Genomic DNA, 15,100 nt, shown 5'->3' on the forward strand with positions numbered 1-15,100 from the left:
CAAATGCCTTACCTCTCCGGCCGCTGATTTTTTTTTTAATTCCTTAAAAATTAAGATAATAGGGCCCGGAAAGATAGCACAGCGGCGTTTGCCTTGCAAGCAGCCGATCCAGGACCAAAGGTGGTTGGTTCGAATCCCCGTGTCCCATATGGTCCTTTGAGCCTGCCAGGAGCTATTTCTGAACAGACAGCCAGGAGTAACCTCTGAGCACTGCTGGGTGTGGCCCAAAAACCAAAAAAAAAAAAAAAATTAGGATAATAGGGGCTGGAGAAATAGTACAGTAGTAGGGCGCTTGTCTTGCAAGCAGCCAATCCAGGACAAATGGTTGTTTGAATCTCAGCGTCCCATATGGTCCCCCCCCTGCCTTCCAGGAGCAATTTCTGAGCACAGAGCCAGGAGTAACCCCTGAGCGCTGGGTGTGACCCAAAAAGCAGGAAAAAAAGAAAAATTAGGAAAATAATACAATGTTGCCATTACAACTGTGATATTCTATTATTTTAAAAATTATATGTCATTTATTTCATGTACCTGTCCTGCTTATTCGAGCCAGAGAGTAACAACAGATGTTTTCACTGGTAATATACAATAAAAATGAAAGTGGCCTAAGAAATTATTTTTGAGAATGACTTTTCTCATGTTTTTTAATGATGTCTATGAGATTAGCCCTGGTGATCATATCACTGTGTATCTGTTTGTTTTTCTGCTGCTCCTTCCTCTTTTGGTCATGAAGATATGGAGAATGCAGCAGCTGTGGGGGGAGAAGGGATCCAGTGGGCGCCACTCTTTTTGTAATGTCCCAGAAGAGACTTCTTGAGCTGTTGTTGATGAAAGTGATGGCAGTTCCATTCTGACCTAATCTCCCCACTCTTCCAACCTGAAATGCAAAGCAAAAGACATTTGAAAAATGTTGACAAAAACTCTCCAAGCAGGGGTCTCAAACTCGGGGCCTGCGGGCCATTTGTGGCCCTCTGTACAACATTTTGTGGCCCTGCCCTAGAGGAATCTTTTTTTGTTTTGTTTTGTTTTAGTTGTTTGGGTCACACCTCCCCAATGTTCAAGGCTTACTACTGACTTTGCACTCAAGGATAACCCCGACTTTGCCTCCTGCGGCCCCCAGGTAAATTGAGTTTGAGACCCCTGTTTCAAAGTCTTTTGAAAGAAAATGAAAGTTGGGGCCGGAACCCTGGCGCAAGGGGTAGGGCATTTGTCTTGCACGTGCTGACCTAGGATGGACTGAAGTTCGATCCCCTGGCGTTCCATACGGTCCCTCAAGCCAGGAGCGATTTCTGAGTGCATAACCAGGAGTAACCCCTGAGTGTCACCAGGTGTGGCAGAAAAACCAAAAAAAAAAGAAAAAAAAAGAAAAGAAAGGAAGAAAGGGGCCCGGAGAGATAGCACAGCGGCATTTGCCTTGCAAGCAGTCGATCCAAGACCAAAGGTGGTTGGTTCGAATCCCGGTGTCCTATATGGTCCCCCGTGCCTGCCAGGAGCTATTTCTGAGCAGACAGCCAGGAGTAACCCCGGAGCACCGCTGGGTGTGGCCCAAAAACAAAAAAACATTTAAAAAAAAAAGAAAGAAAGAAAGAAAGGAAGGAAGGAAGGAAGGAAGGAAGGAAGGAAGGAAGGAAGGAAGGAAGGAAGGAAGGAAGGAAGGAAGGAAGGAAGGAAGGAAGGAAGGAAGGAAGGAAGGAAGGAAGGAAGGAAGGAAGGAAGGAAGGAAGGAAGGAAAGAAAGAAAGAAAGAAAGAAAGAAAGAAAGAAAGAAAGAAAGAAAGAAAGAAAGAAAGAAAGAAAGAAAGAAAGAAAGAAAGAAAGAGAAAGAAAAAGAAAGAAAATGAAAGTTGGTGCTGAGAGAAAGAGAAGAAAAAGCACACAAGAGAACACAGGGGTTAAGGTGTTAACCTTGCACACAGCTGACCCCAATTCTTGGTACCACACATAGTCCCTAGAACATTAATTACCTAGTGTTCTTGAGCACAGAGCCAAGAGTAACAGGATTAAACACTGAGCACTGCTGATGTGGTCCCACTCCAAGGGGAAAAATAAAAACCACTTTTCATTTTACATCTCTTGTCACTTGCATTGGTCTTGGGAATAAGTATTCATTACTGCACTGAACAGAAACACACCCCAATACAGAAGGAGATAAACAGAGGGACCTGGGACCATTCTGGGTAGAGCTCAGGAATCCCACTCACTGGGGTACTGCTGGACCAAAACCTCACACACTGTGTAAGCACACAGTCTTCAAGGCAATGGGCAGGAAAGGCTCCATCAAAATTATCAGCAGAAGGGCCTGGTCTGAGCATCAGAGAAGCATCTTTATGATTTATTTATTCTAGAAAGTGTTCTGACCCAGCTATTAGAAGGAAAACCTGAATGAAAGTCAAATTATTTGAAAACTCCTGGGAATATTCAGGTCCCTTGCTGGACAGATGAGTGAGGGGTCCTAGAAAGAAAGTGACTGGGGCTGGAGCAGTAGCGTAGGCAGTAGGGCGTTTGCCTTGCAGACCCTAACCTAGGATGGACCGCATTCAATCCCCAGTGTCCCATATGGTCCCCCAAGCTAGGGGTAATTTCTGAGCGCATAGCCAGAAGTAACCCCTGAGCATCACCGGGTGTGCCTCCCCCCAAAAAAAGAGAGACAGAAGGACAAGACAGAGAGACATTTTCAGGAAAATGAAAGTGACTCTGCTTAGAAGGCATGAAAAGCATTTCAGTGTTGGGTCCAGAGGCAATTCTAAGCACAGAGAAAGACTCTCCTTGAAGAGGTTGGAAGTGATGCTGAAGGAGGCAGACAGGCAGCGGTCAGAGAGATAACAGAGTGGAATACAAGGCTCTGTTTCTCTGCTAGAAAAAGGAGCTTCTGTTCTCTCAGGCAGCAAAGGGGAGGAACAAAATCTGAAACGGTGAAAGACTAGAACAAACAAGGATAGGAAGAGGCGATGAAGACAAGATTCCTGAAAAACGAATACTTAAACGGATAGATTTTATTTTGGCCCGCTGTAACAACTTAAAACAATCTTTGAAAACAAAGTCTCCTTCTTCCCTCAATAATAAAAGACACTTATTTAATGTGCTCATTGAAGAAAGCAAGAAATACAAAAGAAACAAAAGTAAACCAAAACCAAAATGCTTCAGTTTTTAAATCAACATCTGAAGTTATTGCTCTGGTTCTCTTAAATATATTTTAGGTGCGTATATGGTTTATTTGTTTATTTATTGTTTTGTTTTCCATAGGGGCCACCTCTAGAGTACTTAGGGATATGTCAGTGATGCTGGGGGCTGTATGTGCTGGATATAAATGCCAGATCCTTGCACATGCCTATAATTAACTGACCACTTGAACTACCCTCCCTGGTCTCATATTTTATTATTATTACTATAAAATATAATTATATTGTTATACCAGTGGATATTTTTAACTTGGCCTGGGGCCATACTCAACGGTGCTTGAGGTTCAATCCTGGTAGTGCTTAGGGGGCTGTGTGGTGCCAGAGATTGAATGCAGGGCCTCCTACATGTACTCCAGCCCACAGAACCAGCTCCCTGCACCCAAAAAACTCTTTTTCATTTCTGTGTTATATTCCTAAGTATGTGGGGAAGGAAACCCACTCCACCATGAGGTATGGGAGATTGAAGAACACAACTCACACTGAACAGGCCCTCAGCCCACTGAGTTTTTTTTTTTTGTTTTTTTTTTTTGGTTTTTGGGTCACACCCGGCGGTGCTCAGGGGTTACTCCTGGCTGTCTGCTCAGAAATAGCTCCTGGCAGGCACGGGGGACCATATGGGACACACCGGGATTTGAACCAACCACCTTTGGTCCTGGATCAGCTGCTTGCAAGGCAAACACCACTGTGCTATCTCTCCGGGCCCCCACTGAATTATTTATGCTTTTGCCCCTATGGCTAGATTTTAAAAGCAAAATTATAGGGTTGGAACAAGATTATAATGGGTAGGACACCTGCTGGGCACACAACTGACCTGGGTTCAATCCCCAGCACTGCTTTGGGTCCCCTGAGCATGGCCTGGAGTGATCCCTAAGCACGGTGCAAGGAGTAAGCCCTGAGGACTTCCAGGTATGCCTCCTCCCCACACAAAGCAAAAATGTTTCAAATTTGATGTTAACTGTCAAGCCTGATATCACAGTGGTGCATATCTCTACCTGATGCAAATATTCTCCATGCTGGGGAATATATCTTTACCCAGTGCACGTATCTTCCATGCTGGGAAGCATAGCTCTACCTGGTGCATGTACTCTCTATGCTGGGGGCACATCGAAACTCACCTGGTGCACATATTCATCCATGCTGGAGGGCATATCAAAATTCACCACCAGCTTGATATTGATCAAGTCCAGGCCTCTTCCCAGCATGCCGGTACTCACCACCACGTCATAGTCTCCTTCCAGAAGACCCTTGACAAGAAAAGAAACAAAGGGTCACTCAGAAGTGATCTTGGGTGATTTTAGACAACCTTTGTTTGCTGCTTTACCCAGTACTCTGGACACAAACACAAGGCATGCCTTGGAAGCGCATGCACACACACACACACCCATACACACACACCCCACACACAAACACAAGGCATACGAACATGCACACACGAGCACACACACCCACACCCATACACACACACACACACACACACACACACACACACACACACACACACACACACACACACAAACCTACTTAATACTAAACAGAGACAGAGGAGCTTTGCTGCTTCACAAACACAGGACCCAAGCAACAGGAACAATTTCATGGCAGGGTCTCTGCCTTGCTGAGTTCAAAGGCGCTGGGAAGTGACCTGCTCACAGACCCACTGAAGCTATGGTGCCTTTTGAAAATGAGGCAAAACAGATTGGCAGGAAGGAAAAGAGAAGAGAATGTAGTGAGTCAAACCTCCAAGATCTTCATCCTTTGTGTCTGTGACTTCTCAGAGTGTATGGGTGTGCTTCTGAGACCAGTGATTGTCTTCACAGCTTCGCTCAGCAGATCTGCTCCGAGTTTGTAGTCCACGAATACTAAGACTGGAGGTTTAAAGAGCTTCCTATCCTAAAAACATTAATTTGAAATGACTCATAGATCACTGCAGAATTTTAACATGAGGGTTCTGAATAAAATTGGCAATCAGGGCCAAAGAAATAGCACAGTGGTAGGGTATTAGACTTGCATGCAGCCAACCTGGGACAAACCCAGGTTCAATCCCTGGCATCCCTTATGGTTCCCCAAGTCTGCCAGAAGCGACTTCTGAGTGCAGAACCAAGAGTAACCCCTGTGCACCATCAGGGGGCATTCGAAAATCTTTCACCTTTCTCCTACTTTCACTACACAATAATAGTAGAAAATTTAAATGCAATTTTAAATGCTGCTCTTAAGTCAATACAAGATTATTTAACATAGTGCTGAAGTTTTAAGCAACTATGTATATATAATCCATTTCACAAATTTCTGTTAAAGCTAGTTATTTTGGGGCCAGAGTGATAGCACGTCGGTAGGGCGTTTGCCTTGTACTCGGCAGATCCAGGACGAACCTGGATTTGATTCCTGGTATCCCATATGGTCTCCTGAGTCTGTCAGGAACAATTTCTAAGCATAGAACCAGTAGTAACCCTTGAGCACTGCCGGGTGTGGACCCACCCCCCCCCCAAAAAAAAAGCTAGTTATTTTTTACTTTTTTCTCTCTCTGCAGTGCTGGGATCAAACCCACAGGTTCACATATTCAAGATAAGTTCTTTAGTACTAAGCCATATTTCCCTGCCTTAAAGCTAACTACTGTTGAAAGAAATTCTATTTCAGGAGCCCAAGAAAGAGATCATACAGCAGATAAGGTTCTTGCCTTATATGTGGCATACCTGAGTTTTATCCATGGCATTCCATATCATCCCCTGAGCTTGCCAGGAGTGATTTCTGTATACCACAGGGTGTGGAGCAAAAGCAGAAAGAAAAAAAGAAAAAAAAGAAAAAGCAAAGAAATTCTATTTCAAAACAGACTAGTTAAAAAAAAAAAGTGTCTTCAACTTATAAATAAAATCAAACTCACATATCAAATTCAAATGTCTTTAAACCAGAAAATATTCTTTTTTTTTTTTTTTTTTGTGGTTTTTGGGTCACACCCGGCAGTGCTCAGGGGTTATTCCTGGCTCCAGGCAGGCACAGGGGACCATATGGGACGCCGGGATTCGAACTGATGACCTCCTGCATGAAAGGCAAACGCCTTACCTCCATGCTATCTCTCCGGCCCCCAGAAAATATTCTTTAGGAATGACCTTGACATTTGACAATCTCTCCATAACAAAGAAAGGAAAATAAAAACCTTGTATCTATACAATATACTATCACAGATAAAAATCTATTAATCCTCAGTGAATTCTTAGGTACTTCAAACTGTTATTAAAAGATACTCAAACTCCCCAAAAGCTAAATTTAAGACTAATTCTCTTTAAGACCATTTTTTATTTTATTTTATTTAATTTTGTTGTTATTGCATATTTTTTGGGGGGCCACACCTAGCAGCACTCAGAGTTTCTCCTGGCTCTGTGCTCAGAAATCGCTCCTGACAGGCTAGGGAGGACCATATGGGATGCCGGAAATCAAACCCATGTCTATCCTGGGTCAGCCACATGCAAGGCGAATGCCCTACCACTGTGCTATCTCTCTGGCCCCCATTTTATTTTATTTTATTTTATTAATTATTATTATTTGGGGGGGGTTGGGCCACACCAGGTGATGCTCAGAGGTTACTCCTGGCTATGTGCTCAGAAATTTTTCCTGGCTTGGAGGACCATATAGAACGCTAGGGGATTGAACTGCAGTCCATCCTAGGTCAGCACGAAGGCAAGGCAGACGCCTTACTGCTTGCATCACTGCTCTGGCCCCTGTTTAAGACCATTTGTAAAATGATGACAATCCATAAACAGAGGACCACTCACATTTAAGATTTCAAATAATTTTCTCTTTTTGGCTGGCTCCTCTACCCACAGAACAATTTGCCGCACACTGGCACAAGGCAGGTTCTTCTCTCCGGTGATGATTCTCAAGGGGTTATTCAGGAGCCGGCCTGCCAGCTGCTCTATGCTGGCTGGAATCGTAGCAGAAACTAGAATGGTCTGAGAGTCCGTGGGAACATTTTCCAAAATGTCAAGTACTTGCTGCTGAAATCCCATCTTTAGCATGGTGTCGACCTGAAACAAAAGCATCAGAAAGTAAATTCTGCTTGACAATGAAACCAACAGCCACCTAAGGAAAAAATGATATAATCTTCTAAAACCAATAAACTTTTATACAGAAAAGTCTATCATATCTGAGGAGAGAGAAGCAGTTGGAAAAAAAAACAGATGTATTTACCATATTTTCCAGCATATAAGACGACTCCGTAATTTTACAGTTAAAACATAGGTTTAGGCCTATATTCGCTGTATAAGACAGAACGTTTTTGTGCTGCAACTGTATGTACCAGAGTGAGCCAATCACAACAAGCAAAGGTTCAAAGGCTATACTATAATAGACTTCCTCTCTGACTCCGGTCATCTGAGCAGGCTTTTGACAGTGTAGATTCGGGTATAGAACATTGTCTAATTTGCATGCATAAAAAACCTGCTTGGATTGGCTAAGTTAGAGAGGCGGTCCAAGCAGCCTTGCAGTGATTGGTGCAGGATCAAGTTGGAATATTCGTTTCATGGCAATATCCAGACGATCGTATCAAAAAGTTTTTTGGGACATACTTGGTGTATAAGACGACCCCCGATTTTTGGTTGACTTTTTTTCGTTTCAAAATGCCAGAAAATACGGTAGATAGAATTATACATTGTGCAACGACATAAGGAAGAATAACAGAGTTTTTTTTATTACAGCATTATTTATAGGGACAAAAATATATACAGCCCATCTATAAATGGGGACTTGGTGAGTAGAGTATAAAAATGTTCATATTGACTGTATGATAATAAATCTCTGGTAGTAGTACAGGCTGAGGATATAATAAAACATGACACTATTTGTGTCCATATTCAAGACATGTAATCACTAGGGCAGGAGAAATATTTATAAGATATTATGTTTTGGGGTATTTTGGGGGGGGGAAGGAGAGTGGTTGAGTCATATCCAGTGGTGGTCAGGGGTTTCTCCTGGTTCTGTGCTCAAATGGTACTCCTGGCAGGCTCACAGGACCATTTGGGATGCCAGGAATCAAACCCAGGTCAGCCTCATGCATGGCAAATGCTCTGCCTGCTGTGCTATTACTCTGGCCCCTATACTAAGATATTATTATTATTATTATTATTATTATTATTTTGCCACACCTGGTGACACTCAGGAGTTACTCCTGGCTATGTGCTCAGAAAATGCTCCTGGCTTCGGGGACCATATGGGATGCCGGGGGATCAAACCGTGGTCCGTCCTAAGCTAGCACGGGCAAGGCAGACACCTTACTGCTTGTGCCACTGCTCCAGCTCCAATAAGATATTATCTTAAATGTAAAATCTGAATGCTTGGGGTTGGAGGTTATAGGGATGGGGTTCAGTCAAATGCATACCTGAGACCTGGATTCAATGCCTGATATCACAGAAAATATATATAAAATGCCTTCTCCTTTTGTATTTTAGTCAGCATTCCTGATTTTTAATATAGAACTAAACTTTTACTCTGTGAACAGAAGGTCTTTTCTCTGCTGCCTAGAAATCTCTGTATTCCAGCCACCTGCTCCCACTGCAGTTACTCCATGATTCCTTCCATACTTTTTCCTCCAGTGCCTGCTTCCTCTAGTACCTCTGACTGACTGATTGGATCTCAGCATCCCTCTGGCCTCTCAAATCACACCTTGGTTTTCTTTCTTTGATTTTGGGCCATACCCAGGTTGTGAAATCACCCCACACATCGTATTTCCAACCCTGGGTGAATGGGTCTGAAGCAGGGTAGTGGTGAAGAATTAATTAACCAAACCAGTCAAATCATGGCGTCAGCTGGTTTCTAGCCTTGTGGTCCTTCTCTACATGCTAAGCCAAACCAAAACCTCTTTAATTACTCAAACCAGGAGGGTGAGGGTAGAGTGAGTGATAAAGGTGCCTATATCAAGCTATTCCAGTATAGGTGGACATTTACATATCAAAGAAATTGGTGAAAAAAGAATAAATTGGGGGAACACCTTTGTTTTGGGTAAAAGCAGGGTGTGATCTAAGGGCCACTCCTGGCAGGGCTCAGGGGACATTATGCAGTGCTGGGGACCCTATGCAGTGCTGGGCAAGGAACTGCAATTGGCTATACACAGATCAAGGGCATGGAGCCCTGTTGTCTTTCCATCCCTTACTTCTTTGGTTTCCTGCCCCTGTCCCTCAACTTTCAAGCCTTCCTCTGCAACTGAGTCTCTGACTTCTCACAAGCACTCCTGCTGCCCTCACCACCACCCACATGAAAGTGGCATTTCTTTTGTTTGTTTGTTTGTTTTGTTTTTGGGTCACACCCAGCAGTGCTCAGGGCTTACTCCTGGCTCTATGCTCAGAAATCATTCCTGGCAAGCTTGGAGACCATATGGGTTACCGGGATTTGAACCATCCTTCTGTATGCAAGGCAAATGTCCTACCTCCATGGCATTTCTAAAACCAAACCCAAGCCATATTCATTGTTCTTCTCACAAGTTCAAAGCACAGCCAAAATTCAGGAGATCTGTACCAATTCTGGGCAGCACTCCTCTGAAGGCTCTTTTGCTTTTAGGGTTACCCAGACTGGTTCCTCCTGTCTCCAGCCTAATCTTGGCCATCCTCACCTCTTGACTGGGGGACTGGCTCTGACTCCTTCCTCCTTCATCTCTCCTGCCTGGAGCAGCAGAAAAAAAACTCACTCAGACAGGTCACAGTCTTCTATACCTGATTGCTGGGAAGTCTCTGGGTCTCTCACATCAAACCCAGATCCCTAGCATCTGACCCCACCTTGATGATGCAGCTCATGGCCTTTCTAAGGGCCCACTTAGTCTGAAGACCAGACGGTCTACATGGTCCTACAACTGAGCATACAGTTTGGAACAGCCTGGTCTGGACTGAATCACCACTGGATGCTAGCTCAATGCCCACAGGATGTTGCAGCATCAGATATTAACACATTTGGGGGCCAGAGCAATACCACAGAGGGCAGAGCACTTGCCTTAAACAAGACCCACCTTGGTTCAACCCTCAGCATCCCATATGGTCCACCAAGCACTACCTGAATGCAGAGACAGGAATAAGCCTTGAGCATTGCTGGATATGGCACCCATACAAAAACCAAACAAAAAAATATTAACACATTCATGTTACCTCCTGAGGCAGGTGTGAAGACAAGGACAGCCCACTCTGTGCAATGCAGCAAATCACAAGCCCAGAGGCCAATACAAAAGTGCCACCTTCCTAATTCCTGCTAACAAGCACCTACCACCTAGTTCTCTAGTTCTAGATGGTTAATAGCGAGCATCACTTTAGAAAACAAACATAGCAGTACCTGATGTATCTGGTGTTTCTGCCATGGGGGAACTTAAAACCATGGTTTTAGGTTTTGGTAAATTATACTTGTGTCTAGGAGCTATAAACAACACAAGAGCCAGCTTTAGAACCACACTATGATCAAGAAAATCACCCATAAGCTGGAGAGATGGTGCAGTAGGCTGAATGTGTGCTCTGTATGTGGGAGGCCCATGTTCCTTCCCTGGTACTGCATGGTCTCCAGAGCACCACAGGCATGATCCCTATGCACAGAGTTGAGAGTAGCCCCTGAGCACCACTGGTTGTGATCCCCAAACCACCCTCTCCAAAAATATGACCTGAGCAGTAAAAGAGAGCTTGCAGGATTAAGTGCATGTATTGGAGCTAGGAGAACTGGGTTTTACTTCAGCAGGGCCTGGTCTACAGAGAACGGTACCTGGAGTAGTCCGGAATACTGCTGGCTGAAACCAGCAAACAAAACAAAACCAAACAGAAAGGTAAGCACCCAGGGCTGAAGCTATAGCATAGAAGGTAGGGCATTTGCCTTGCACGGACTTACATGAGTTTAATCTCCAGCATCCCATACAGTCCCCTAAGCACCACCAGGAGTGATTTCTGAAAGCAGAGTCAGGGGTAACCCCTAAGCATCGCCAGGTGTGGTCCAAAAACCAAAAAAAAATAAGCCCCCCCAACATAATTCTTCCCCCTTAAGGAAAATACACAGTGGAACTATGGCACTGTAACACATGCTTTATAAATGACTTACAATGTATGAGTAGCACTTCTGAACTTTATACTTACTTCATCTACCACTACAATTCTTATGCTGCTGAGTTCCACGGAGCTCTGTTTGATGATGTCCAAGAGCCGCCCGGGCGTGGCGATGATGACCTGAGGAACAAAGAAAAAGGAAATAAAACCAGAGTTAAGGGGGCCGGGTAGGTGGCGCTGGAGGTAAGGTGTCTGCCTTGCAAGCGCTAGCCAAGGAAGGACCGCGGTTCGATCCCCCGGTGTCCCATATGGTCCCCCAAGCCAGGGGCAACTTCTGAGCACATAGCCAGGAGTAACCCCTGAGCATCAAACGGGTGTGGCCCAAAAACCAAAAAAAAAAAAAAAAACCAAAAAAAAAAAAAAAAAACAGAGTTAGCAGGAGTTAAAAAAGTTCACAGAGTGCCTGTCAGACTACCAGCCGACAGATGAGGCTCCAATTGGGGGCACTCTATTGTGGGGATCCCCAAACACACAATTGTATGTGATGCTCAGAGCATTGCAACTGAGTATATGAGATCCTGGTCACTCAACAACATAGGGAAGGACAAAAACACTTAAATAATATAAGGGGCCGGAGAGATAGCATGGAGGTAAGGTGTTTGCCTTGCATGAAGAAGGACGGTGGTTCAATCCTGGCATCCCATATGGTCCCCTGTGCCTGCCAGGGGCAATTTCTGAGCATAGAGCCAGGAGGAACCCGAGCACTGCCGGGTGTGACCCAAAACAAACAAAAAAATTTTTTTAAAAAGTTATGTGCACTAAAATAAAATTGGGATGGAAAGTTTAGATATTATTCACTTACATTCATTTTGTGTATATAAATATTGGGGTGTGGTCTTCCAAGCAGTCTTCAGGAGACCCTCTCAGTGATTACCAGCCACTACGCCAGACATTCAGTGCAAGGGCCCAAGGGTTCAATGCTTCTTAAGCCTGCAGTGCTGGGCCTTACCCAAACCGCTCTGTTGTTGTTCTGGGCCCGTAAGGGGATTGTGTAAATTGGGGATCAAACAGGGATCATCCATGTGCAAGACATGTTTGCGACCCTTATAAGATCTCTCCAGCCCCTTGAGCCTGTTTGTTTCCGGGCCACACCTGGCAGTGCTCAGGGATCATTCCTATTAGGCTCAGAGAACCATATGGGATGCTGGGATTCGAACCTGGGTCGGCATATGCAAGGCAAGCACCCTACCTGCTGTGCTATCGCTCTCACCTCTAGTTCTTTTTTTTTTGTTTTTTGTTTTTTTGTTTTTTGGGTCACACCCGGCGGTGCTCAGGGGTTACTCCTGGCTGTCTGCTCAGAAATAGCTCCTGGCAGGCACGGGAGATCATATGGGACACTGGGATTCGAACCAACCACCTTAGGTTCTGGATCGGCTGCTTGCAAGGCAAGCACTGCTGTGCTATCTCTCCGGGCCCAACTCTCACCTCTAGTTCTACACTTGTGAGTGGTTAATCTATGCCAGACACTGTCAGGTACTTGGTGTTTGATAAGTCTCAGCTCTCAGCGAACTCACAGAACAGAAACAAATCCAAAGTTTAGAAAGAAAAACCTGGGTCCAGAGCAGGGGATCGAGCAAAAAGAAGAGATAAAACTAGGGAGGCCACTGAGGCTGGTGAGTGGGAGAAGTTGCGGGGAGAATCCCCAAGGCTGAACTACCTAGGATGGGCCCATATGACCAGAGTCAGCTCTACAAACTCCTGCTAATTCCTTCCTAGTTGGGCTGTTTCTTTTTCAATGAAGATGTTGGACACAAATGACATCCACAGCTGCTTGAGGCTCTTAGCAGCTCATAATGTGCTTGCTCAAGTAGTGGTTAAAGCAGGGACTCCTTGGCCAATGTGGTAATGATCTAATGCTTAATAGTCATGGTGTGAGTCTCTATTCTCCCATCCATAGAGTGGAAATAATAATAATTATGACAAGGGAGGAAAGGAGACGGGGCGTGGTATCAAGTATAAGCGAGTTACAAATGACCTCTTAAATTTAATTATACTCCACTTTTCAGACAGACACCAACACAATGGTAAAGCCACAGAGAATGAGACAATTTTAGGGATGGAATCCATACATATCCGGACTTCTGCAGAGGAACTTCTGTTAACCCCTGTTAATTCCTTTAGAGAGACCCCATCCCATCTACCCCCTTCCTGCTCTGCTTATGTGGAAGCTATACGACCCTCCCCATCCTTTTAGTTCTTCACCTTGAATTTGTTTTTGTTTTGGGGCCATACCTGGAGATGCTCAGGAGTTACTCTTAGTTCTGCTCTCAGGAATTACTCCTGGCAAGAGGCTCAGGGACATATGGGATGCCGGAAATTAAATCCTGATTAGTCACTTGCAAGGTTAATGTCCTACCCATGTACTATCCCTTTGGTTCCTTCAGAGGCTAAATGAAGATCTAATCTTTTCCTTTAATGATCAGGGAAAAGGCCAAGGAGAAAGCTCAAGGGGATGGAATTTGATCCCTGGCATTTCATGGTCCCCTGAGCACTGTTCCAAGCACTGTTGTGTAGGACTCCAAAAACTCATCAAGAATAAAGTCTGGGGCCGGAGATATAGCATGGAGGTAAGGTGTTTGCCTTGCATGCAGAAGGTCAGTGGTTTGAATCCCGGCATCCCATATGGTCCCCTGAGCCTGCCAGGAGCAATTTCTGAGCATAGAGCCAGGAGTAATCCGAGTGTGGCCGGGTGTGACCCAAAAACCAAAAACCAAAAACCAAAAAAAAAAAAAAAAAAAAAAAAGAATAAAGTCTTTCCCATTAATTAATCCCACACTTAGAAACTATTAGCCAGGGCCCGGAGAGATAGCACAGCGGCGTTTGCCTTGCAAGCAGCCAATCCAGGACCAAAGGTGGTTGGTTCAAATCCTGGTGTCCCATATGGTCCCCCGTGCCTGCCAGGAGCTATTTCTGAGCAGACAGCCAGGAGTAACCCCTGAGCATCTCCGGGTGTGGCCCAAAAACCAAAAAAAAAAAAAAAAAAAAAAAAAGAACTATTAGCCAGTATTTGACAGTGCTTGTAATTGCCATCTTAATTCTGTGACATTGTACCCTTTTAGGTTTACCAGATACAATATAATTATTATGTAGCATATGTCCATTCTGGAAGTGATTGAAGAAGTTTAGTTTACTTCAATCAGAGCTGATGGGGATCCTCAGAACTCTGGTTCCCAAATACTCAAAAATAAAGATCCATCATCTCACTTTACAGTTAAAATTTGTTTCTGGTTGGGGCCGGAGAGGTAAGGCGTTTGCCTTAGACGCAAAAGGATGGTGGTTCAAATCCTGGCATTTCATTTGGTCACCCAAGCCAGCCAGGAGTGATTTCTGTGCTTAGAGCCAGGAGTAACCCCTGAGTGCTGCCGGGTGTGACCCAAAAACAAACAAACAAACAAACAAAAAATTTGTTTCTGGTAATCAGAATTCCTTGTTTTTCGTTTTGTTTGCAGGGCACACTCTGCAGTGCTTAGGGCTTACTCTTGGAAACCATATGGGAGGCTGGGGTATTTATTAATTTTGGTTTTGTTTTAGGCTATCCAGTGGTCCTCAAACTATGGCCTGCGGGCCACATATTGTATTTGTATCTGTTTTGTTTCTTCATTGCAAAATAAGATATATGCAGTGTGCATAAGAATTCGCTCATAAGTTTTGTTTTTATTATAGTCAGACCCTCTAATGGTCTGAGGGACAGTGAACTAGCTCCCTGTTTAAAAAGTTTGAGGACCCCTGCTACACAATGGTGGGGTTACTCCCAGATTTTGGAGGGCCATGTGGATGCCAGGGATCAAACCAGAGATGGCTGTATGCAAGGCAAATGCCCTATCCACTATGCTTTCACTCTAGCCCTTCATGGTATTTATTTATTTATTTGTTT

The 15,100-nt window shown here is 44.4% G+C and overlaps 1 protein-coding gene across 1 annotated transcript in view; it reads right to left on the reverse strand.

Annotated features, from left to right (window-relative positions):
• Positions 1-458: 458 nt before the first annotated feature.
• The window catches only part of DDX59 (DEAD-box helicase 59), a 205,875-nt gene continuing 191,233 nt past the window's right edge, over positions 459-15,100 (reverse strand). Inside the window, exons 5-9 of the mRNA XM_049770633.1 lie at positions 11,257-11,346; positions 6,940-7,191; positions 4,910-5,062; positions 4,291-4,419; positions 459-874 (exon numbers count right to left, since the gene is read on the reverse strand). Coding sequence (XP_049626590.1) covers positions 611-874; positions 4,291-4,419; positions 4,910-5,062; positions 6,940-7,191; positions 11,257-11,346 — 888 coding nt within the window. The 3' untranslated portion in view covers positions 459-610. The remainder of the gene's footprint in view (positions 875-4,290; positions 4,420-4,909; positions 5,063-6,939; positions 7,192-11,256; positions 11,347-15,100) is intronic.

Source organism: Suncus etruscus, chromosome 3 (genome assembly GCF_024139225.1).
Source record: "Suncus etruscus isolate mSunEtr1 chromosome 3, mSunEtr1.pri.cur, whole genome shotgun sequence".
Classification (NCBI taxonomy): Eukaryota; Metazoa; Chordata; class Mammalia; order Eulipotyphla; family Soricidae; genus Suncus; species Suncus etruscus.